Below are 25,159 nucleotides of genomic sequence, written 5' to 3' on the forward strand. Positions count from 1 at the left end.
TGTTTCGAAAGAATTAAAGTAAATTTGTAGATTTGTATAATCAAAAATAGTTTAAAAAAATATCTTGTTTTATTTCCGCCAGGGTACAATGACTGATCCTGGGCTCCATACAATTTTGGACCATCTCCTTTGCTGTTTGCATACCTACCTGAGAAATTATCTACATGTGTGAAGTCTGCAAATCCGCATTAGCAGACTTCACACATGCAGAAATACTATACAACACAAAGAATTGATGAACTGCACAAGTGCACATCTGAAGTGTAATTTGACACAAACAACATTAGGAGCTAACCATTGTGACTTGTACATAGATCACACTGATGGAGAGGAATCTGTAGTGGGAGATGTTGCAACAGTTGTGGTGAAGAATGAAAACAGTTCTGACTCCATGTCGAGTGCTGATAACTTGGAATTGGCACACGAAGATGACAATCACATAGACAATTCCAACAATTAGTGTGCATCTGATGATGATTATTCATTATTTTTCAGTTTTCATTATTTTTCTTTTTTCACACGCCATTTTACTTGAATAATATTGAAAGTTACTGATGCGACGCTTCGTGTCGTACTGACTCGAGAATGTATTCGTTTTTGAATTTTGTATTTGTGACGTGTATGACACCGTCGTGTTCCCAATCTGCCTATTATTGATTAATCTGTACATGCAACAAAATGACAACAACTTTAATGTACAAGTATTTATTCATATATATTTCGGAGAACTGAATAGCTATGGGTCAGCTATGATGGGATCTTGGAAATAATATTATAGTAAATAGCAAAATAATCACTTTAATGTATTCACAAAATGAATTAACAATAACAATTAGTTAATAATAATAAATTGGATGGAAACGCGGTAAGTTTTATGCCATGAGGCCGTTCGTCCCATTTTTCTTATGACAGTTCTACTTTTTCATTCCATATTCCATATTCTTTTTCTTCTTCTTTTAAAAACGTCCAACGACATTCCAACTGGCCATGTTACACATGTACAGGCCTTCATGGCATAAACCTCACCCAAGTGCAGTACTTGACGTTTCCTACTGCCGCCATAAGATGGCACTATTATTATCTAATCTCCGACATATATATATATATATTATTTGGATCACCAAAATTATATATTGCTATGCAGAATCAAAATATTTTAAAAACTAGAACATTGAAACACATATATTATTACTTAAAGTTAGTCACATCATGCATAAAATGTTCGTCCGTTCGTTATCAACCCATATTCGGCTCACTGCTGAGCTCGAGTCTCCTCTCAGAATGTGAAGGGTTGGGGCCAATAGTCCACCACGCTGGCCCACTGCGCATTGGCAGACTTCACACACGCAGAGAATTAAGATAATTCTCTGGTATGCAGGTTTCCTCACGATGTTTTCCTTCACCGTTTGAGACACGTGATATTTAATTTCTTGAAATGCAAACAATTGAAAAGTTGGAGGTGCATGCCTCGGGCCGGATTCGAACCCACACCCTCCAGAATCGGAGGCAAAGGAGATATCCACTGAGCTATCACGTATCTAATGCTTTTATGCATGTAGCTCGCACTAACATATAAAAATTGAGAGTTACACAATTAAAAGAAAGTTACATAAAGGAGATGGTCCATTTCCGGTCCACTCATGTACCCCGTATCATTAAAATTTATAAAATACAAGGATTTTATTAAAATTTAAACAAGTGAATAAATCTATCTAAATACAAAGAAATTAATGAAATTAAAAGCCAAGTTTTCGAGTTATATCAAGATGGCGCCCTTAAAGCAAGTATGACATGACAATTGACAGCAAACGTCAAATCGACTACTGCGTTGAAAACGTCATCAATCCGCCAATAATATCTTGGGAGAAAATGAATATTATTTCGAAAGAATTGAAGTAAATTCATAGATTTGTATAATCAAAAATAGTTTAAATAATATTTTCCTTTATTTCCGCCAGGGTACAATGACTGATCCTGGGCTCCATACAATTTTGGACCATATCCTTTACACTAACTAAAAAGAAGAAATATAGAAAAAAATCAATAAAACAAAGAATTAGCAAATGAAAAGTATATTTCACAACTTAACTCTAAGGTTATTATGGTAAGTAAGTTAAGGCCAAATTACAACTAAACTCTGAATTAAATAAAACATTGTATAATACAACCAATGACAAAAACCAGAATTGTAGAGTTAATTGTTAAACAGAGCTCTTCATAAAATTATTAATTATTTTAGATTGAAGGGAATTCCCATCCATGTAATAAAATGAAAAAAGCGTGCGTACTGTGTACCCATGTCAGAAGTGAAACTTCTTTGGCGAACTTATTTATAAATCTTGTTTATATTTGTACAAATCTAAAACTTTACATTTCCGAGACTAAGAGGAAGGGAAAAAGGAAGATAGGTTAGGAATTTAATTGTCATTAAAATATAAAAAGTGTTGAAAATTAATGTAAATTATAAATTTAATTTTTTCAATTTATTTCTTTAATATTTACATTGCGCGATTTCTCTCTCTCGTTCAATCTTTCTCACTATAGCTCTCTCCCTCACTCCATAGCACTGTGCGTGATACGACGTTCGCTCTGTCTCACTTTTCTCTTAATCTTTCTCACTTGCTCGCTCCCTACTCTCACTCCACGGCTAGTTGCTTCATGCTACGTTCGCCCTGTCTTATTTTCTCTCAATCGGTCTCGATCGCTCTCTCTCTCTCTCTCTTCGATACTTCCGTTGCATACCGGCGTGACGTTACATCTGTAAAACTTTTACCCTCATGCGCCTAAAGAAGTTTCACTTCAAAAATCTTGATATTAATACTTCAATAATGAAATCATTACTTTATAAAAAAAAAGGTTTGCCACGGCATTTTTAATTTATCTTCAATTTGTCCACAACAGGGACAAGCTAAGATCGTCGAACATACGGCCTGAGTTTTATATGGTATGGTAGGAAGTCCTCTCCTCCGTGAGTCGTAATCCTCATGTATGAGGGTCGTGACCACCTCCATCTCTGATTCTTGTCCTTAGGATGTTATGCCATTTTTTCCTATCTCCGGCTACCTCAGACCAATTATTGTATAGGACCTGCCTCGCTAGACATTACTTTTCTGTCAAAGTATATGATCAACGATCTAATGCGATTATAAAAACTGTCTCTATAGTATCGATGTTAAATAGTTGTAATCGTGTTCGTTGGTTAAAGAGCTCCGTAAAAATACCTTTTTGTGTAATTGAATTGTGTAAAAAACGGGCAAAAACTTGTAGTTTAGTATAAGATATATACAAAATCTAAGCTCATTTTCCTCAATTTTGTTCGTTACTATGAGTGCGATACAGGTCCTTCTATAATTGGTCTGAGCCGGCTACGCGACTGCATGTCGGACCAACGCATCGGGCTGCGCCCCTGCGATCTTTTTCCTTCCACCTTGCTAGTAATGACTAATTTTTCCAGATCATCTCCGTCTTTCCTGGCAATGTGTCCGAAGTATTCTAAAATACGCTTGAGGCATATGGTAGAGAGTCTTATTTTAACTTAGTCGAGGTTACTACAACATTGATGAGTTCCTTAATGATAAAGATGCTTGGAGGCCGTTGGATCAGCTTCCACCTTCACACAGGAAGTAAAACAATAAGAAATTGTAATTGTTATCAATTGTAAATTATAATACTGTATGACTTTTTCATTTCAAAAGAGCAACTGTTGAGTTTCTTGCCGGTATCTTCTCAGCAGAGCCTGCCTTCCGAACCGGTGGTAGAATCTTTACAAATAGTCAACTGACGTGTCAAAAGTGCTTGTAAACTGAGCCTACTTGAAATAAATGAATTTTGATTTTGATTTTTTGAACTTTGAGTTCAAGCAAGTATAGATGCGTTAGTCCGAAATGCAGTCATTTTCCTCCAACACCACATCTCGAAAGCGTCAATCCTTTTGCGGTCTGCAAATTTCTAGGGTCCACGTCTCAGCCCCATAGAGAAAGATGGAAAAGACAACGAGTTTTATCTTTGTTTTCACAAGATGTTACGGTCTTTCCAAGTTTTATGTAGCTGAGACATGGCACTCTTGGCCATCCCAATCCTTCTTCGTACGTCCAGATCACAGGAGCCATGGTATATGGTCATATATCGTCTGAATCTTACGACTCTTCTGAGTCGCTTGTACCCAGCTCGCCTTTGACACGTGTCTGCGATAACTTGGTGCCGGCTCTCGGGGCGCGGACCCTCTTCGGACGCGGCACGTTATTGTGGACATGCAACACGTGGTCGTCCCTCGCGCGAGCGGCGGTGAAGTTTTTGTCGCAAATATCGCACTTGTAGTAAGGCCGAGTGTCTTTGTGGGACTGTGGACAAGAATGTGTGCTTCAGACCACACAACAGAAAGAAAGAAAAGAAAGAAATATCTTTAATTTTAGGGAGTGCCACAAATTACAATAATAAATTCTAAATATATAGCTTATAGCTAGAGCAAAATAAGAAGAACGCCCTGCAATATGTGGCATAACCTAGAAAAAGGCCCTAACTCAGCATTTTGCTACATACTTCCTATCCAAAAAAAAGTATGCAGCACTGATTTTCAGTTAGGACCCAGTTCAGGTGCCGCCACGTACACAGTTCAACATCCTATGTAAATTAACGACCTTTTAAACTATTATTAATTAAGAACAAAATTAAAACTAAATAGGTAGGTACATTGATTTTTACAAAAATACAGAAAAAATAAAACAGAAGTAAGACTTATTTCAATAACTAGCGGACGCCTGCGACTTCGTCCGCGTGAAACTCTACTACTAACCCTACCCTACCCCTACCCTACCACGCGACGGCGACGGAAGCTTAAAAAATGGAGTAACTTCTTCCGTTTTCCCAACATTTCCCTTCATTGCTCCGCTCCTATTGATCGTAGCGTGATGAAAAGTATACTATAACCTGCCCGGGAGTATGAAGAATAATTGTACCATGTTTCGTTAAAATCCGTCGAGTAGTTTTTGTTTCTATAAAGAACATACAGACAGACACAAAAATTTTACTGATTGCATTTTTGGCATCAGTATCGATCACTAATCACCCCCTGATAGTTATTTTGTAAACATATTTCATGTACAGAATTGACCTCTCTACAGATTTATTATAAGCATAGATAACAAAAAAACGCCATCTACTGGCAGTTTAAAATAACAAACACTGTGTTTTACTTTAAAAAAAAGCTTGAGACACAAAGAACTTAGTGTATAATTTACAAGTTCTTGGATACTAGCGTACGCCCGCAACTTCGTTCGCGTAAAAAAATATTTTTAGTCCGTGGATTACTCCAGAAGTAGCCTATGGTCTGCTCTAACTCTTTATATCTACAACAAATTTTGTTCAAATCGGTTCAGCGGTTTAGCCGTGAAGCCGACTTTACAGACAACCGATTTCTTTAATATGACCAATATTCCCATTTCCCTCCGACTAGTCGGGAAAGACTGTATTAGGAGTGGGTACGACAATAGACCAACGGTGATGAGTCCGACCGCTCTTACTGTTTGAGCTATTGAGGCTATTTATTAACCGACTTCCAAAAAGGAGGAGGTTCTACGTTCGGCTGTATGTATGTTTTTTTTTTTATGTATGTCCAGCGATAACTCCGTCATTTGTGGATTTGAAAAATAATTTTCAAAAGAATTTTCAAAATCGGTCCACAAATGACGGTGGTGGTGTGTGAATGGAAACGGCTTTATTTAAAACATGACACTGGAGGCGGTGCCAATCCAGTGTCATGTTTTAATTGAAGCCGTTACTGAAAGAACCACGGAAATTTTGTAATTGGCATGAATGCATTGGCACCGCCTTCAAACTGATCAGTAGTAGCACATTAATAATAAAAGCCTTTATTCGCTGACCTTTTACCCATTATTTTGACTTATAATTAATACAATTTTTTAAATTCAACTAAAAATAAAATAAAATATAATTTTAGCAACCACTTTGTAGGTCAGGTTGTCCTGCGACATAGGCCTCCCCCGCTTTTTTCCACTCATCTCTGTCTCGAGCTAACCTCCTCCACCCTTTTGGTAAGTAGCACATTGGTAAGGTGTTATTTTTTGCTTTTTAGTTTGGGTTAAAGTCGGTTGAATTTTTTTAAATTAAATTTTTTATACTATTTGATATGCGTTTGATACTCACAAACATATGCCGCCATAAACTGGAGGGATACGACATGTTCTTCCCACAGATGTTGCACTCGTAGCGCGGTCGCGACCCGCCGCTGTGCGTCTCAGCATGTTTGTTGAGGAAGTATTTGGTCTCGAACCGCTCGTCGCACACGTCGCATTTGAACTGTTTCTGCTGAGCGTGACACGGCAAGTGGTAACGGAGACTCTGCGAATAAATAAAATATAATTTACTTCGTCCGCGTGGAATTTAGTTTTTCACCAATCCCACGAACCGTGGATTTTTTTTTTTAATTCTTTACAAGTTAGCCTTTGACTACAATCTCACCTGATGGTAAGTGATGATGCAGTCTACGATGGAAGCGGACTAACTTGTTAGGAGGAGGATGAAAATCCACACCCCTTTTCGGTTTCTACACGACATCGTACCGGAACGCTAAATCGCTTGGCGGTACGTCTTTGTCGGTAGGGTGGTAACTAGCCACGGCCGAAGCCTCCCACCAGCCAAATTTCCGGGATAAAAAGTAGCCTATGTGTTAATGCAGGCTATAACATATGTCAATACCAAATTTCAACTAATTCGGTTCAGTAGTCGAAGCGTGAAAGAGTAACAAACATTCATATCATCAAAATCATCAGTTTTCGCAAATCTCGGGATACCATGGATTTTTTCGAGATAAAAAGTATAATAATAATAATAATAATAAAGCCTTTTATTTCCCGAAATATATACAGTTATTAGCAAATACATTACAATAATTAAAAAAATAAAAGTAGGTACACATTAAAATTCAAACTACACTATAGCTATAGAATGTCTCTTATTTCAGTGTGCCTTACGGCAAAGGCCTCCTCCAACTCCTTCCACTGTTTTCTGTCTGCCGCTATCCTCATCCAAAGAGGTCCTAAAGTCATTTTTAGGTCATCCTCCCATCTTTTTGTTTTCCGACCTCGGCTCCTAGCACCATCCCTTGGATACCAAACTGTCACCTGTTTGCTCCATTTTTCTTTTATGCAGCGGAGCATATGTCCAGTCCATCTCCATTTCTGTTGATCAATACGTGTCAGTACGTTTGTTAGTTTAGTTTTATGCCTGATATCTGTACTTCTGACTTTGTCCATTAATTTCAAACCTAGCATACTTCTTTCCATGCTTTTCTGACATCTTGCTAGTTTGTCCCTGAGGTGTTTTGTCAAAGCCCAGGTTTCGCACCCATAGGTAATGCATGGTAGGATACAGGTATCGAAAGTCTTTTTCTTTATCTTAATGCCCAGTTCCTTACTTTTCATTATTTCCTTTAAGGTCCAATACTTTTTCCACCCAGTCGCTATTCTTTTGTCTATTTCTTTCTGCATTTGGTCATTTGGCGATATTATCTGGCCTAGATACACATATTCATCTACGTATTCGAGTTTCTGTCCGTTGATGGTTATGTCTATGGGTATTGAGTTAGTCATCATTTTAGTTTTGCTCATGTTAGTTTCTAGGCCTACTTCTCTACTTCTGTCTACTAAGGTTTGAATCATGGATTGCAGTTTCATTGGGTCCTCTTCCAATACAACCAGGTCGTCCGCAAATCTTAGGTGAGATAATCGTGCTCCGTTTATGTTTAGCCCCAGATGTCCCCATTCAATTTTTCTGAACATTTGTTCGAGCACGGCGGTAAAAAGCTTTGGGGAGAGTGGGTCCCCTTGCCTGACGCCCCTATCGATTGGAAAAACATCTCCTGTAGATTCTAGCCTGATTCTAGCTTTACTTTCACTGTAAATATTTTTGATGATATTAACATAAGTGTTTTGGATCCCCTGCTCTTTTAGACTTTGCCATACGGATTCGTGTTTAAGGCTATCGAAAGCCTTAGAATAGTCTATAAAGGCCAGATAAATGTTTTTGTTGTATTCATTGTATTTTTGTATGAGCTGTTTGACTGTATGTATGTGATCGATTGTACTAAAGTTTTTCCTGAACCCTGCCTGTTCCACAGGTTGATTCTCGTCAAGTATGAGTGATATTCTGTCCAGGATCACTTTAGCGAAAACTTTGTATACATTTGAGATAAGTGAGATTGGTCTATAATTTCCTATGTCGTCTTTAGGACCTTTCTTATGTAGGAGTATTATGTGTGATTCTGCCCATTGCTTTGGAATGCTGCCGGTATATAGAGTTTCGTTGAAAATCTTTGTTAATATTGGGCTTAATTCTTCAATTGATCCTCTCATAAGTTCGTTTGTGATTCTGTCTGGACCAGGAGCTTTTTCCATCTTTTGGCTTTTTATAGATTTTTCTACTTCCGTCGCTAATATTTCAGGTATAACTTCCACTTCTTTGCTCATAAATTTTTGTATATTATTTTGTTCGCTATATGGAAATAGATTTTTTGACTCTTTTGGACTTTGTTGTTTGTACAATAAGCGATAATAGTCTGTTGCTATATTTTGGATTTCGCCACGAGAAGTAGTTGGCAAATTATTGTGTCTCAACTTTGGAATCCATTCTTTTCCCCGTTCTCGTAGTTCCTTAAGTGCTTTTTTCGTACCTCCCGTTCTGCTAATGTGCTTTTCCAGGGTTTTGATTCTTTTATTTTGCCTGTCTTTCCTCATACTTTCGCGAATTTGTTTACTGAGATTAGATATTTCTTTTTGGTTTTCTTTCTTATTCTTCTTCTTTATTAAATTTCTTCTGTCTTCGATTAGTTTTAAAGATTTTTCACTTAGATATGTTTCTTGGCTTTTGTTTGTTTTTATACTTGCCTGTTTTCTCAGCTTGTTTTCTATCTTATTATATTTTTCGCTTAGTTCCATATCTGAAGTAACTACTTGCATTAGGTCTTCTGTGGTGTCGTTTGAGGTCCTTTTTTCAGCAATTGTTTGTAAGTAGTTCGTTAGGACTGCTTTTGGTCTAGGTTTTTTTGTACCGCTTTCAGTTAGGCAGCTGCGTACCATACGATGGTTAGTATTAAAGTTTAGGTTTTGTATTATTCCTGTGTCACTAAATGAGCGAACCCTATTTGTAATTATGTAGTCGATTTCGTTTCTAGTTTTTCCATCTGGAGACATCCACGTCCATTTACTTTTAGGTTTTTTGCGGAACACGGAATTAAGAATTGTCAGGTTTTTCTCTAGCAGGAATTCTACCAGTTTTTGCTTCTTTTACCATTTCCGTATTTCCCTATTATATGTTCTTCTCCAGGTAGTTGAACGCCGACTCGAGCGTTAAAGTCACCCATCAGCACTATATTGTTTTCTAAATATTTTTCAATAATTTCACTCAGTTTGTCGTAAAATATATCTATGTCCATTTTTGTTGCTTGCTCTGTCGGCGAGTAGACTTGGATAACTGTCCATATGTTCGAATTAATGTTTATATGAATTGCAGCTATTCTATCGGATATGCCTTCAAAACCAATAATCTGGCTTTTAAGGTTTAGCTTTACCAAAAATCCTACTCCTCTTTGTCCAGCGATTTCACCTTTGTGGTACATAATAAACTGGCTTCTCTCTTCTATTTCTTCCCCTAGTCTTCGCATCTCGCTTATGCCCAAAATGTCCCACTTGATGTTTTTAATAGCTAACTCTAGCTCTCCCAAACTTTCTGGTGTTCTCAGGGTTCGGGTGTTTAGTGTACATAGGTATAAACTACTTGGTTTTGTATTGGATTGAGTTGGCAGATTTGTTGGAGGGTGGTGGTCGACTTCCCCCACGGTGACCGGCCGGCTTGGGGGGTAATTTATCAGAGTTGTGTACATATTAAGTTGGTTTTGGTCGGAGAGGGCCGCTACTTGTTTTTTGGCAGTTCTGACATAGAGGAAGATCTTTCGCGTGTTACATATGAAAGAATGCTTGGTTTGATCACTTCCCTTGTCTTTGCATTTGCAATATTGCTCGTATTGAGTTTTTTCTGAGATGGAGTGGTTGGCGATCTTGAAATCTGTCTCTTCCTATTCTCGCGAATGGTGTTCCCTGGTTTTTTCACAATTAGTTTGTCGTATTTTATAAATGCTATATTTCCATTTTCTCTTTCAGCTTCTACTTTTGGTTGTAATTGTTTGCGTATTTCAAGAATTTCCTTGGGAAAGTCCTCTTTGATATATACATTTGTGGGAAGGTTACGCTTGTTTCTCAAAATCAGATGTTTTTTCCAAGTTGTTGTTAGAGATATTATCACTGGACGATTTTTCTCAGATTGTGCTCCAATTCGTTTGATGTAACTTATTTCTTGGCTATCAAAGTGCGTTCCCGATTCCACTATGATTTTCTTAACATAATCCACTAACTCTATTTCGGTCTTTCCCTTTTCTTCGATGCCGAAAATTACTAAATTATTTCTGCGTTTTTCCTTTTCTAAGAATGTTATTTTTTGTTCCAAAATTGTAACTTTGTTTTTTAGGTTGTTATTTTCTTCTCTAAGGATTTTCATCTTTTCGTCGAAAGCTTCCATGACATTTTTCGTTATTTCAGTTGTTAATGTTATTGTTTGTTCATTAAACTTTTCATTTATTTTAGAGAGCAAGATTTCCATTTGTTTTTCCATTTTAGTGGTGGGTAAATTAATATTTTAAGGCAGTAACACTTTTGTATAATGTAGGGAGATTCTTTTGTTTTAGTGGCAACACTTTTGACAGTTGTCTTTTTGGCTGTCAGTATTTATGACAGTTTATGTTGGTTGTCATCACTTCGTAACTACGAACTGCTTGTAGTCGTGGTGTTAATGTGTGTGTTCAGTTTGAAGTTATATCAACCACTATTAAACATCATCTGTCTTATAAATCTCCTTGTTAAACTGATAAATAAATTTAAAAAACCAAATAAACCAAGTCCATTTGCCGGGGCTCGAACCGAGGGACTCGACTACGTAGCTGAGGTAGTTCCGAATACGCCACCGGTTGTCTTGTATGATATTGTGAATTTTGTAATCGGTATCGTCGCTGTCTAGCTTGTCTTTTAATTTGACGTTTTTTAATGTTTGACCCTCTAACCACTTCACTTGACTTAGTATTTTTTTATTTTCAATACTGTAGTTTCACTTTTTATTATTGTTTATTTGCACGATTGCACGCACGACACAGGAAAACAGTATCCAGTAACTTTATTTTCGGGAGTTTTTCGAGTACAAAGTGATTTGTTTACTAAATTTTCAAACGGTTGGCGAGTATAAAGCGTTTGTGTTTATGCACTTTTTCACTGATTTAGCCGTCGAATGACGCTAATAACACTTTCACTTGCGTATTGTCCAGAGTTCTATACGTATTTCTTGAAAACAAGCGTAAACTAGCAGTTTTATAATTTTAAATACACTTTTAACACGGAGCCTACGTTACTGTCATCGCACCGCAGCGCCCAGATAAAAAGTAACGTATGTGTTAATCCAGAGTAAAATCTATTTCCATTCCAAATTTTAGCCAAATTGCTTCAGTAATAGCGGCGTTAAAGAGTAACAAACATCCAAATATCCATCCAAACTTTCGCGTTTATAATATTAGTAGAATTATTATTAAAAAAAAATATTTTAAACATAGATATAGAAATGGTACCAAATGACAGATTTTAAGAGTGAGTCGTGAGTACGTAGCAATGAATTCAACAGCATAAGATGCAAATGTTGATGATATACTTAATTTGAACGTGTAGTGCATGAGGTACTGCCACAGCAAGTCGTGTTTCTTACTAGCAACGAAAAGCCACCAAAGAAGCAGAGGATTCAAATGTAATCCTGTTCGTAGCGAGGGATTCAACACTGGAAATGCATGTCTCTCACGACAATACTTTCCAAGACAGCTCGCACGTGATGCTTGTCCTATTGGCGTTGACGGAAACAAAAGCGAAGCCAGGGATTAATGGAAAGAATCCAGACCGTAGCGAGGGATTCAACTGTATACATGTTGTCCGAATGGTAAAGGAAGTGTAAAAGCGCAGGGCGTTGACAAAGTCACGAATGAAGCAAGGGATTCAAAGTTAGAATGTTGTCCGAGTATAAGCAAAACAGGCCGTTGACAAACCCACAAATATACAAATATACAAGAGAGATGTGGAGAGCTGTCTGTAGCTTGGGATTCAACACTAGAAAAGTCATGTCTCTCACCGGCATTACTTTCCCACACAGCTCGCACATGACGCTCATCTTCATGACGTTGACGGAGGAGTACTTGGTGCGGTTCTTGCCCGGGTGAAGCATCCGGAAGTGCCGCGCGTAGTTGCGAGCGCCGACCAGCTGCACGCCGCACTGGAACAACACACGAGATGTGCACACCAAAATAATTGATCTTCTAATTCTAATGACAATAGGCTAGATGTCATTTTTTACAGGGTATAACTACTTTATTGAATTAAAATTATCAGAAGCTTGTAAGACATGGATACATAAAAATTTTAATTCAATTTTTTTTTATAACAAAGTGTTATTAGCCATGGTAGTCTATAGATATAGATAGTAATAGAGCGAAAACGGTGGAGGTAAACGTGAGGAAACCGGCACCTCACGATGTTTTTCCTTCACCGTTTGAGACACGTGATATTCAATTTCTTAAAATGCACACAACTGAGAAGTTGGAGGTGCATGCCTTGGATCCGATTCGAGCCCACACCCTCCGGAATCGGAGGCAGAGGTCATATCCACTGGGCTATCAGGTCTAAAAAAGAATATATCGTTCTAATGGACTTTATATTTCTTTTGTCATAGTAAGACCTTGTTATTTACATACCTGTTCGCAGTCAATCTTCTTCTGCGGTAACTTCTTGTAAGGATATTTCTTTACCGGGGTGTTTGCTTTCAGTTTACTGCAAATACATCATTATTATCATCATTTATATTGTATAAAAAACCGGCCAAGTGCGAGTCCGAGTCCTCAACTATTAGGACCGGCGCACAAATGGCGGAGCGCAGAGCATTTTTCATAGACAATATATTATCGACATTGTCCTTATTGAAATAATATCTAAAATAAATTAACACAAAAACCCTCTTCTGACTCAAGCAAAATTAGAGACCCCAATTTTTTTTTATTTCTTTGGCATCGTTACCACAAAATTTATTTTCCCAGAGACAGTGGGATGAGCCGCTCAGCAGACTGGTAAGTGAGGCACTTATTAGTACCTCCGCCAACGCTGCGGAGCGTGCCTGTTTGCTGGTGTGGGAGAATGGGAACCAGGCCTTTGGTTGCAAGAATTTTTTTCGTCCACTGCACTGGTACTGCCTTCGCTTGGGCGTTCTCTGGAGAGCTAGTCGATAAACTCGGGACACCACGGTCTTTCATGCAGTAGGTGCACTAGCCGCATTCCATAGCACGCTAGCCTTAATGCTTTGTGCTTTTGTCACCGCCGGCGTGCATGGCAAGAGATCGGACGTCATGCCATTGATGCCATGGCCATGCCATGCCTGTCAAGCGGCGCAAATACTGCAATGTCGTCGGTGATTAAGTATTTGAGCCGTTTGCGGTCAAAACGCTAGGTCCGTGTGGCCTGAGTACTCGCTTTCTTTTAAAAAAAAACGATTAATCGACGCCTCTCGTGACCAGAAAGAAGGCTGGTCTATATTCTGGTCAGAGAATTAGTATTGCCATACTGCCTGACTTCTGAGCACTTTACCAATGTACATCAATTCGGATGAATACTACGACGTATAAGTCTTTAGTTATAATTTTATATTTCCTTTTTTTGATTTATATTTTTGTTTGTTTATGTAGTTAATTTAGTTAAATATTTAGTAAAAGGGTTTTATTTAAGATATGAATTATTTTAACAATAAATAACACAAAAACAAATAATGACACCCACTATAAACTTAGTAACTTAATAATGGTGTAAGTTTAATAAGGTAAAAACCAATAAAACCTTCTAAAAACTTATACAGAATCACTCACTCGGCTGGCGCGTGTTTGGGAGACACCTTCATGTGCTGCTCATACGCGGCGGCGGACGCGAAGCGAATGTTGCACTCCTCGCACTGCGGCCCGTCCAGCGACTGCAATATACATCTACCCTCATATCACATATAACCATAGACAAATATAAGCAAGTATCTTGATAAGAGCTTCAAAAGTTTGATGTCGTCAGTCCACCTGGTAGAATCGACCAACACTGCGCTTTCTAGTGTAGGGTCGGTGTGGGGTAAAGACCTTAGCACAGCCCAGATTTCGACCAAATCGAAGGCTGTCTCATAGTCCACAAACGCTAAGCCAAGTTAGTTAGACACCCGAGTCTTCAGTATATAACCTCCCGCAGCGTATGGATGTGGTCTACGGTACTAAAGCTTTTCGGAATCCGGCTTGTTCGGGAGGCTGGAAGTCGTCAAGCAAGGCTCTCTCTTCGAGAACAATTTGCAAACATGGCTTAACAACGAGATGGGTCTGTAATTCTTCATCAAGGTGTTGTCACCTTTTTTGAAGAACATAACCACCACGCTCTCGTGCCAAGCCTCGCGTCGTGCCCTCGTGAATGACGGAATTGAACAATCGCTGAAAGACTTTTCTGCTCTGATTCCGTCCTTTCCTGGCGCCTTAATGTTCTTTAGTGGTTTGAGAGCCGTTCTAATCTTGTATAGGCTGACGTACGGTATATCTTCGATATAGTGTCGGGTCAACTTGGCTCTCGGATCTTTGGCCAAATAGACAACAGGCAGTTGAGTAGTCGTGTTTAACTGCCCGTAAAACTTCTTGACCTCACTTAATATTTCGGGCTTTACAGAAATCAGATTACCCAGCTCGGTCTTCAAACGCGTCAGCTGCCTCTATCCAATAGACAGATCTCTTGCGAAAACTTTCGAGCTTCGATTATTTTTAGTAGCATTTTTAATACGCTCGGTATTGAAGTTTCGCAAGTCGCTGGTTTGCGACTTAGAGATCTGTCGATTAATTCTTCGGTATTTTGACGCATCTGCTGAAGACTGAAATCTTATTTCTCACTTCCGTGAGCTTAAGTGTTAGGTCTGAGAACTTATTGGTTATTTTCGTACGGGTCTTATAGAACTTAGATCCAACCGTATAGACAGTTTCCACTTTTTTTTTCTAATATTGCAATATGGGTATCAAATTCAAGAACTTTTTTGATACAAGGTATTGGATAGAATGATATTCTTCTACATAATTTAATAGGTCCCGACTGCTTTCTTATTGCTTTCTACACTTCTGGACTAAGCTTGTTTTTTTTTCTTTTCAGTTTTTTTTTATACTTTATGCAGTGGGGTTTTTTATTTATTTAAATTATTTATTTATTATTACGTCAAAACGAAAAGTACTGACCTCAGTGTCGGCCGCGCGGTGCGTCTTGCTCATATGAAGGTACAGTCCCCGTTCACCGACAAAAGAGAATCCGCACAGTCGGCACACGTGGTCTGAAGGGTGCTTTAGACGCACGTGAGACATGCGCGACGTATACTTCCTACAATCCAATTTAAGGGTAGTTGACTCACATCAAAGGAATGTCCAAAATTGGGCCCATTTTTCAGAACGATACAGAAATTAAAAATGTACTAAACTCTTGAGAGAGCCGTGATAGCCCAGTGGATATGACCTCTGCCTCCGATTCCGGAGGGTGTGGGTTCGAATCCGGTCCGGGGCATGCACCTCCAAGTTTTCAGTTGTGTGCGTTTTAAGAAATTAAATATTACGTGTCTCAATCGGTGAAGGAAAACATCGTGATGAAACCTGCATACCAGAGAATTTTCTTAATTCTCTGCGTGAAGTCTGCCAATTCGCATTGGGCCAGCGTGGTGGACTATTGGCCTAACCCCTCTCATTCTGAGAGCAGACTCGAGCTCAGCAGTGAGCCGGTTGATGACGACGACGAATAAAAAAATAATTTGTTCTGCTTAGTTGACACTCGGAATAAAGGTCCAGCCTCCATACAAAATTAGGACATGTCCTTTGCCTCATGAGTTCTCTGTAATTGTCCTGATTTATAGCCAATTTTCAACTCTGTATCAAACATATAATTTGGGCCAGAATTTGCATGGATTTATCCTTTATTTATTTGAAGAGTGTAGTCTTCCTGTCACTGATAATCAGTGAAGATCTTTGTTAGCAAATATTGTATCAGCAAAAATTCTAATGGGGTAATCTAGTAAAATATATTAGTAGTACATTTTTCATTTTTGTATCGTTCTGAAAAGTGGGCCCAATTTCGGACATCGCCTTTACTGAATGAGAAAGTGGAACACTGTCTGTCTGTGGCAGCATGGGTAGTTCCCGAACAAATGAAGCGATTTCAATTTAGTTTTTTTCGGTTTAATTCGGGGGGGGTTGACAGTGGGGGGAATAACAACCGAATGTCTGCAAATATACTCGAGTGGGGTCTCAAATGAAAGCGTTCTGAAAGAGAATATTGATGACTTGATCGAGAGTGTAATTAATAATTTCATGACATTCGGGGGATTTTCTTAAGTCCAAAATTGTATGGAGCCCAGGTCCAGTCATTGTACCCTAGCGGAAATAAAATAAAATATTTTTTTGAACTATTTTTGATTATACAAATCTACGAATTTACTTTAATTTTTCGAAATAATAATAATTATGTCCCAAGAAATGCAAGACTAATAAGGGTAATAATGGCGGATTGATGACGTTTTTCAATGCAGTAGTCGATTTGACGTTTGCTGTCAATTGTCATGTCATAGTTGCTATATGGGCGCCATCTTGGTATAACTCAAAAACTTGGGTTTTTATTTTATTTACTTCTTTTTATTTAGTTAGATTTATTCACTTTAATAAATTTAAATAAAATCCTTGTATTTTTTAAATTTTAATGATACGGGGTACAAGGGTGGACCTGAAATGGACCGTCTCCTTTTCAGTTTAATGTTATGGTCACTGTTGTAATGATAGCGATGGCTTACTCACGAGAACACTTCACCGCAATGTGGACATTTGTACTCCTTGCCGTCGTGCCAACGCTCGTGGTTCAGAGCTGTACTCCTGAAACGTATTTAATGTGTAAAAAAAATATAAATAATAGATTCAATATCAATATCATTAATGTTTACTTATTTTTATTAAATGAATGTAATGAGCATGGTGGAACAATGACTTCCGCAAGGATTGCTACTGAATGTAATGAACACAGTTGAACAATGACTTCCGCCAATATGGCGGCAAAATCTCTGGCTCGTCTGGCTATATAAGACGATGCTGGCTGTCATAGTGGGCTTCATTCTTTGTTCAACTGTCTTCACGAGAACACCTATCCAGTTTTTGTGGGTATGTATTACAATATATTATTAAAATTTCATTTCATTTAAATAATCTATTTAGAGTATATTGTATTATGTAAAGAAATTATAGTGTGATAAATTAGTTTGATTTAATATTGTATAATAATTTATAATAATGTTCTTTTTTCCAAATTTTTGCTGTATCGTGGAGACAAGGATTTTCTTATGTGTTTCCGTTGGACTAGGAATCAAAAATACATTGCAAGAAAGAAAACTAAAGGTAAACATTAAGCACAAACGTTAGATGTACATATTTTAGTTAGGTGTACATATTTTAGTTTATTTCATATTTGCATTGAGTAATTCTTCGGTGTCTGTATAAGTTAAACATTATGTTCCATTATGCCTCCACTAATTCAAACTTCGCGCCATCGATGATAGACGTTGCATAGGATTTCAGGCAATAACAACACAGCTTACATAAACTGCTGTCATGCACATCCTATTTGTGACCAATTGGAGCTACTGTTATTAAGTGGTTCGCATCGAAATGACAGCAGTTGTCAAAAACGGCAGTTCGTGAAAATCGTTGAGATCCAACGCGTCGCGCGAAGCATAAAAGGAACACAAATCAACAACGAAAATTCCCTGTACCTACGTGGAGTCAACGAAAGCAGTAGCAGTCCAAGGTACGTCGTGCATTGTTCTGTTATTGACTAAATCTTATAACACGTCGATATCGTCAAACACCCAGCGCGGAGTTTGAATTCCCAATGTGGCCGGGCCACAGAAGTGCAGGTTGCTACACATTTTAACCAATTTGTTATTGTTAGACTTGCCTGATTTACTGAGAGGTTAAGATTACAGGACCTTGCAACAAAGTTGTAGACTTTTGCATCTACATATGGTGTTAATCGTCGAGCGAACAGTTTTCGCAATTTGGAGATTGACCTTGACTATTCTTTTTAGGGTTCCGACCGTACGTAGTACAAATACGGAACCATTATTTCAAATACCTTTTTAACATTTGGGGATTGTAGGAACTGTCTTTGTTTTGACAAAGCTGCTTTTCATATAAAGAGTTGACGGACTGGAAACACCCCACTATCTTTTATGTAGTAGTGTGGTTGAATATTTGTAAGGTTTTTTAGCATAATGATTTTAACTATTGCAAATGTAATAATCTATGAGTTTTAAAGAGCTAGCATTGAATTTATTTTTGGCTCTCAGCAGAACCTGCCTACTGAACCGGTGGTAGTCTTTACAAATACTTGTAATAAATGAATTTTGAGTATACTCACCTATCTTTGGTGACGAAAGAGCACTTAAAGCAAGTATATCTGAACAAATGGTTCATCACCATATGTTTGCGTAGGCAGATTTTGTTCTTCGCGCGTATGCCGCATATACTGCATTCGAATTTTCCAAATTTCTACAAAAAAAAAACACAATTTTTTCATTTACTACCAATATTTATCAATGTCAATCCATTTTAACATTCAGGCATCCCCTCCTTATAAGCAGGGTTGGGCAGTATGACTAGCCACGGCCGATGCTTATCACAAGACTATAGACAAATGTATATACAGGGTGTCCCGTAGTAGGCATCTCCTCAAAAGCAGGGTTGGGCAGTATTGGAATTATGTACTTAGAATAGTGTTACAAATTAGGGTTTGAGGGTTTGGAATGAAAAAGTTGATGACTCATATGAAACTTTATTCCACTGTTTATTCTGTTATCGCCGCGTTGCAACGACTTGCGGTACGGACGGCTTCAGTGTGCTCGTGGCGTTCGAGCCGTCCACTTTCTTTGTGAAATTCTTTATTTGTTACTTGGGATAGGCGGGGAGAGTGACTCGAGTGGAAAAGGGGAGTGTTTGGTAACAGTCAAAGGCGCCTTTAACCCTACACACAACGTTCACAAGTACGTGACTTCACTCAAGGTCATTCATTAATTAAGTCATTTGTTAATTAAGATGTCCTGACAAATGTTGTAAAACATAACCTTTGTTCGACATTAGTTTTCTTATTTTTGTAATCACTTCTGTGTCTGCTAAAAATTCTTTAATCTAAGTATCAATACACACTTCCAAACGTAGGCAATTCGTTGTCCAAAATCGTAGCCGAGTTTACTATTGTTCACTTGTATCGCTGGTATGTATATATATGTTCCCTACCTTGCCGATTGGGTGGTAACTAGCCACGGCCGACGCCTGACACAAGACAAATTTATATGTCGGCGCGAGTGAGTGGAAAACGTCAGTGTTAACTAGTTTTAAAAGACGTCTTTAACCCTACATACAACGTTCACAAGTGCGTGACTCCACCCAAGGCCATTCTCTGCCACTAGAGGATTTATTAGTTACATTCTTAGTGGGAATTTTTAGACCTGACAGACTTTCATACAGTAATTGTATTTTGCTTTTCACAGATATATGTTCCCTACGTTGCCGATTGGGTGATAACTAACTACGGCAGTTGCCTACCACCAGACAAATGTATATATTATAATACTCACATCAGTATGCCGTTCCATGTGTCCCTCGTACGCTTTGTTGTCAATGAAGCCTTTGTAACAAACCGTGCACTTGTATAGAGATGACTTATAGCTACTCGTCTCTTTCCTTTTCTGTATCTCTTCTAACTGCTCCTCTTTACTCCTCTCTGTCACTTCGAAAAGTTTCAAGTGGTCTTTTGAAGCTGGAACAAGAAGTAAATTGTGAATTTGTAAATAATAATCATCAACATCATTATCAGGCAACGGCAAACTTCCACTGCTGGACATAAGCCTCTTATATCAACTTTTAAACATCACAGTCTTGAACCGCCAGCAACCAGCGGCTCCCTGTTATCCAGTACTAGGTATCCATTACCTTGGGACCCCCAAAGTCAAGCGGCTCTTTGAACTGTGAGGTCTGATTCCAAAAATATGATAGATCATATGGAACTCTCTTCACGCAAAATCAACTAGCAGTTGTCTAGATTTTTTTAAAGAATGATAATGACGATGAACGATGATTAAGGCCAAGGCTAATGTTCGTAGACCAAAGCCTTTCTCAATAAAGGCTAGGTCAAGGGTACTTTGAATCGACGATAATGGAAAAAACAAATCTTAGCAAAAGTGTTGCTAGTGTTGGTTTCTTACAGAATATATTTTGGAGTGTGCACAGCTATTTGAGCTCGTGCCACCGTCATCTTTTTACCATCGCACTGCAAGACCGGGTAGACTTCCATCCCTACGTCATTGACATTCCTAGTACGAAGCGATTTGCTTTTTCGTTTCTTATACGCATGGCTAGGATATAAAACTCTCTCCTGAAATCAGTATTTCCTAATTTTTACAACCTGCGTATCTTTAAGATGAGAGTGAATAGGTATCTTCTAGGCAAGCACGTTACCATCTGATGAGATCGAGGTCAAGCGCGAGCTTTGATTGTTCCTTAGTAAAAAAAGTGAGAGGATGTATAGACTACATCCTCTCACTTTTTTTAACTCTAAGTGTATGTTACGAAAAATATCTTACCTGGTTTACCTGGCTTTCCACCCTTCACTCTTTTTCTCTTAGGTCTAACCTCTTTCAAACTATCACCATCTGCTAAATCTTTTTTAATAGTTATCTTTTTACTGCGATTCAGTTTTTTTGATTTGATGCTTTGCGTTCTATCTTTTACAGCACTTCTTAGGGTTTTTGTACTATCTACATTTTTGTTTAATGTTTTTTTTACTATTCTATTTAGATTTTTAATTTTGGGCATATTTTCTGCTGAATTAAATTTTGGTTCTTTTTTAAATATCATTTTATTTTTAATATTTTCATCTTTTATGTTATTCGTATTTCTATTTACAACTAGTGTTGAATTGTTAAGGCTGGCTTTATTAGTTTTAACTATATTTTTGCTTTTAATGACTTTACTTCTAGAACTATTCATATCTGACTTGCTTTTAGCAAAGTCAACATCAGTATCACAATCATCAAGTACATCCATATCATAATCCATATCTTCATCATTGAATTCAGTTTTATTGATAACATCAATCTCAAACTCTGGTGTACCATCATCTAGTTCATTGTTTGAAAGATTTTTTTCAAATTTGATATTATAATTTAGATTTTGATGATCTATACCCGTGTCTTTTTCAATTTTAATTTCTATCTGTAAAAAAAGACAATGATAACTTCCTTTTTGGTAACCATCCAGTGGTAAGCCTGTGACTTCAATACAAATGGGGATTATGACTAGGTTTGAATATATTGATTTTTATGATACATTCAGGTAAATAGGGTCAATGTTAACTAATTTATACATAAAAAACAAAGATTGTCAGGATATTTGCAAAATAAATGAGATAATAAAATTTCAAAATCGATTAAAAATCTTTTATTAGATGAAAATTCAGACAGTTTTAGCTTCCTTATATTAAATGTGACATTTTTCAATAAATGAACTATAAACATAAACACACAAATAACAAAGATATTAGTAATTTTGTTTGAACGCACATACAAATCTAACAATCATTACATTAGCTACGACGTCATTAGTTCGTATCATTTTGTATAGGGCATTTTTCAGGGATCCGCGGCAGCGCCGCAAATCTGACCCTTTAAATTCCTGTAGCTCCGCAAGTGATGATCGCAGATACCCTGTTCCTTTTACAAAATTGCTTTACTATTACCATACTCTTAATTTATATACAAAACTGTCATCATCCCTATTCAAATTAATTTAACAGTTTGTTAAAATAACAGAATGTGGTAACATACCTTCTGCACAATATGTTCCTGGTGTTCTTTCACACAAACATCGTAAGAATCTGGATCAAACGTTATTTTGGTGATGTTTGACGCAAGCTGATTGTGTGTTCGGTTGATTGTCTTTATTTGTTCCAATGTCAGCTAAAAAATTTATTGTTAGCAAACTACTCAGACAGAAGAAAACCAATGTTGAACAAAGGTTATGATTCACAAAATTTGTCAGGACAACTTAATTAACATATCAAACTGTAACCAAAATAAGACCCTAGAATGGCAGAGAATGACCTTGAATGAAGTCACGCACTTGTGAACATTGTGTGTAGGGTTAAAGGCGCCTTTGACTGTTAACAAACACTCCCCTTTTCCACTCAAGTCACTCTCCCCGATTTTTCCAAGTGACCCATAAAGAATTACACAACAAGAGATGTGGACGGCTCGAACGCCACGAGCACACTGAAGCCATCCGTACCGCAAGTCGTTGCAACGCGCCGATAACAGAGTGGAATAAAGTTTCATATGAGTCACCAGGTGTTTCATTCCAAATTGGCTCAAACGCCACGAGACCACTGAAGCCGACCGTACAGTGAGCGCCTTATATCGCTCCCCCTCTCTAACTCGCACGGAAACAAGTCGAGCCTACACAAGATCGAGCGACGTCATTTCCGTCTCAGGCTACTATTTCGTACATTATATTATCTGTAAAATTGTCGCATTTGTTGTTGATCTTTTGGCGTATCGTTGTTCTCAACACGAGAAATTCTGGGTTTGATTCTTAGCTTGGATCAGTATTTTTAACCCCTGACATAAAATGCAAGGTGTTAAAAGATTGCTGTGACTGTCTGTAAATACATACTTATGTAGTCATACTGCGCCCTGAAAGAGAGTATTGAAGACTTGATCAAGAGTGTAATTAATACTTATCTGACCATGTTGTCTCTAAATTAGGACAGGATCTTTGGGACAGGTGGCTAGTTACCACGCTACCCGCAAAGACGATAAAGAAATATTCTCAAATGGGGCAATGGACAAACTAGGGTTAAGAACTAATACTATATGAATGCTGACTGTGAGATATCTCTTACCATTTTACTCCTCTCTCCCAACTGTGCCAGCAAGTGGTAAGCCCTCAAGCTCTTTTCTCTGAATTTGGCACAGTTTGTGAGTCTCTGTGCACATTCTGTGCATAACTGTGGCACAAATCTCACCTCATCTTTGAGCTGAAATAATTTATTAATTAATTATCATTATTTTAATGACTTGATTGAAAGTGATTGGGACAAAACAAACAGATATTTTCATTGCAGCGCTATTGGTTTATAATAAGTCACGTTATCTTTTCTCTCTTCACGAAATATATAGAACTTATATGAGACATACGACATATCATAGGAAGAAAATGATGATGCCTCAAAGCCGATTTTGGCTACAGCGATGCTTCTGACTCCTCAACTCTGGGTAAGGAACTCGGATGGATAGTTCTCTGGTGTGCTTTCCATTGACCTTAAAAGTGCGCCTACATAGAGCATCACAGTAACTGAATGGAATTGCGGCAGGTGGACGAACCTTAAGATCGTCTCGCATTCGATTTTAGTCAAGTCGACATTGTTGTTGTTGTTGCTGCTAAGAAAATAGACAAATACAGACCAATAGCGGAGCAACTGGAAATATTGCTATCTCTTTCATTGTTTTGAAACAAAAGTGATGGGATTTGGAAGATTCTGCCGTTGTCAACATTTGTATATTTCACTTTATGATTTATATTATTGGTTGCTTGCTACACCTACTAGTCATAGACCTACAGGTGAGAAATATTAGTATAGTCAAGGTCTAACTTGTCGCTGAATAAAAAAAATCTTACCTCAATTCCAGTCAAGTGTTTGAAATTTGTATGTAAGTTATATTTGTCCAGTTTATACAGTTTACATTCTGTGTCGAGGCATATCATGCAGAACTGGAAATTGTAAAATTTCTTCATTAATGACTGGGATCACCATACAAACAAACATGGGAGACAATTTTGTACTAATAGAAGATATTTTATGTGCCTATACTGTAGCCGTAACCAATGAGTACCTGATGTCAACAAACCATAAATCATGATGAATAGGTTTGATATATATTCAATCTTAAAAATGTTGTGTTTTTATCACCATTTCACATATAAACAATAAAGTTTAACTTTGACTCTATAGTCTTTAATATAACTTAACTGTCAACGGTGTAAAACATGGCAAATTATCCTCATTTTTCATGCGCTAGTAACACTTCTAACAGTATTTAATATCATTGATATTCAGACTAACGTGATCAGTGAAAAAGCTGAGTTTGGTACACTTTTAGCGGTAATTATGTAGCACGTAACGTATCTATTAGTATAAAATCATTGGTCTTACCTCTACTGTCGAGGAAACACACTCATCATTTTGCAGTTCATTCTGAATCTCCATTGCCTCCATTGCTGGATCATAGGAAGGAGAAAACAGTAGTTTATCCGATTATCTTTTCAACTCTTTTAACTAGGTACTAATGTCGGTTTCCTTCCAACACCAAATAAGTATCCAGATTTTCATTGTAAAGTACACAGGAATTCTTCAGGTTTTAACACCGAATATTCTAAGCTTTACGAGTTTTATATAATACTATAATAAGTATTCGAAATAGAGCATTGTTCTAATTAAGAGCTAAAATTAATTATTAATGAATAACATAAACTTATTTCCACAATCCAATAACCACAAAACAAACACAATCCAAAATCCAATTACTATTATTTATTTTACTCTTTGATCGACAATCCAAATCACAAATGACCACAGATCACTATGACAAACACAACAGAATAGAACACAACCGTCAAATCCTAAAGAATTGTCAAATAAAATGAAGAATGGAACTCAAGTCTCAAGTAAATAAAAAAAAAATATTGCTTTGACATTACTTGATACGGATGCGGGATGGCGATTCTGAAAAAAAGCGCGGGAATCTTTTAATTTGGCGGACGTGTAGTTGGCTCTTGATTACAAATAATTGTAAATAAGTAGATCAGTTGAGTGTAAAATAGTAGTTAGTTTATTATTATTACTTATTTATATTTATAATTGTGTAAATAGTATAC

The 25,159-nt window shown here is 37.5% G+C and overlaps 1 protein-coding gene across 1 annotated transcript; it reads right to left on the bottom strand.

Annotated features, from left to right (window-relative positions):
• Positions 1 to 2,056: 2,056 nt before the first annotated feature.
• Positions 2,057 to 24,801, bottom strand: LOC112056673 (zinc finger protein 37 homolog). Its single transcript, XM_024097133.2, has 14 exons — positions 24,438 to 24,801; positions 23,903 to 23,995; positions 23,127 to 23,261; positions 22,054 to 22,185; positions 20,812 to 21,442; positions 19,807 to 19,988; positions 18,591 to 18,721; positions 16,979 to 17,053; positions 15,383 to 15,521; positions 14,006 to 14,106; positions 12,848 to 12,923; positions 12,229 to 12,369; positions 6,163 to 6,357; positions 2,057 to 4,340 (listed from the first exon to the last, which is right to left on the bottom strand). Exons 1-14 carry the CDS (start codon positions 24,498 to 24,500, stop codon positions 4,137 to 4,139), a joined length of 2,298 nt encoding a protein of 765 aa, XP_023952901.2. The 5' UTR covers positions 24,501 to 24,801; the 3' UTR covers positions 2,057 to 4,136.
• Positions 24,802 to 25,159: the final 358 nt, after the last annotated feature.

Source organism: Bicyclus anynana, chromosome 27 (genome assembly GCF_947172395.1).
Source record: "Bicyclus anynana chromosome 27, ilBicAnyn1.1, whole genome shotgun sequence".
Taxonomy (NCBI): domain Eukaryota; kingdom Metazoa; phylum Arthropoda; class Insecta; order Lepidoptera; family Nymphalidae; genus Bicyclus; species Bicyclus anynana.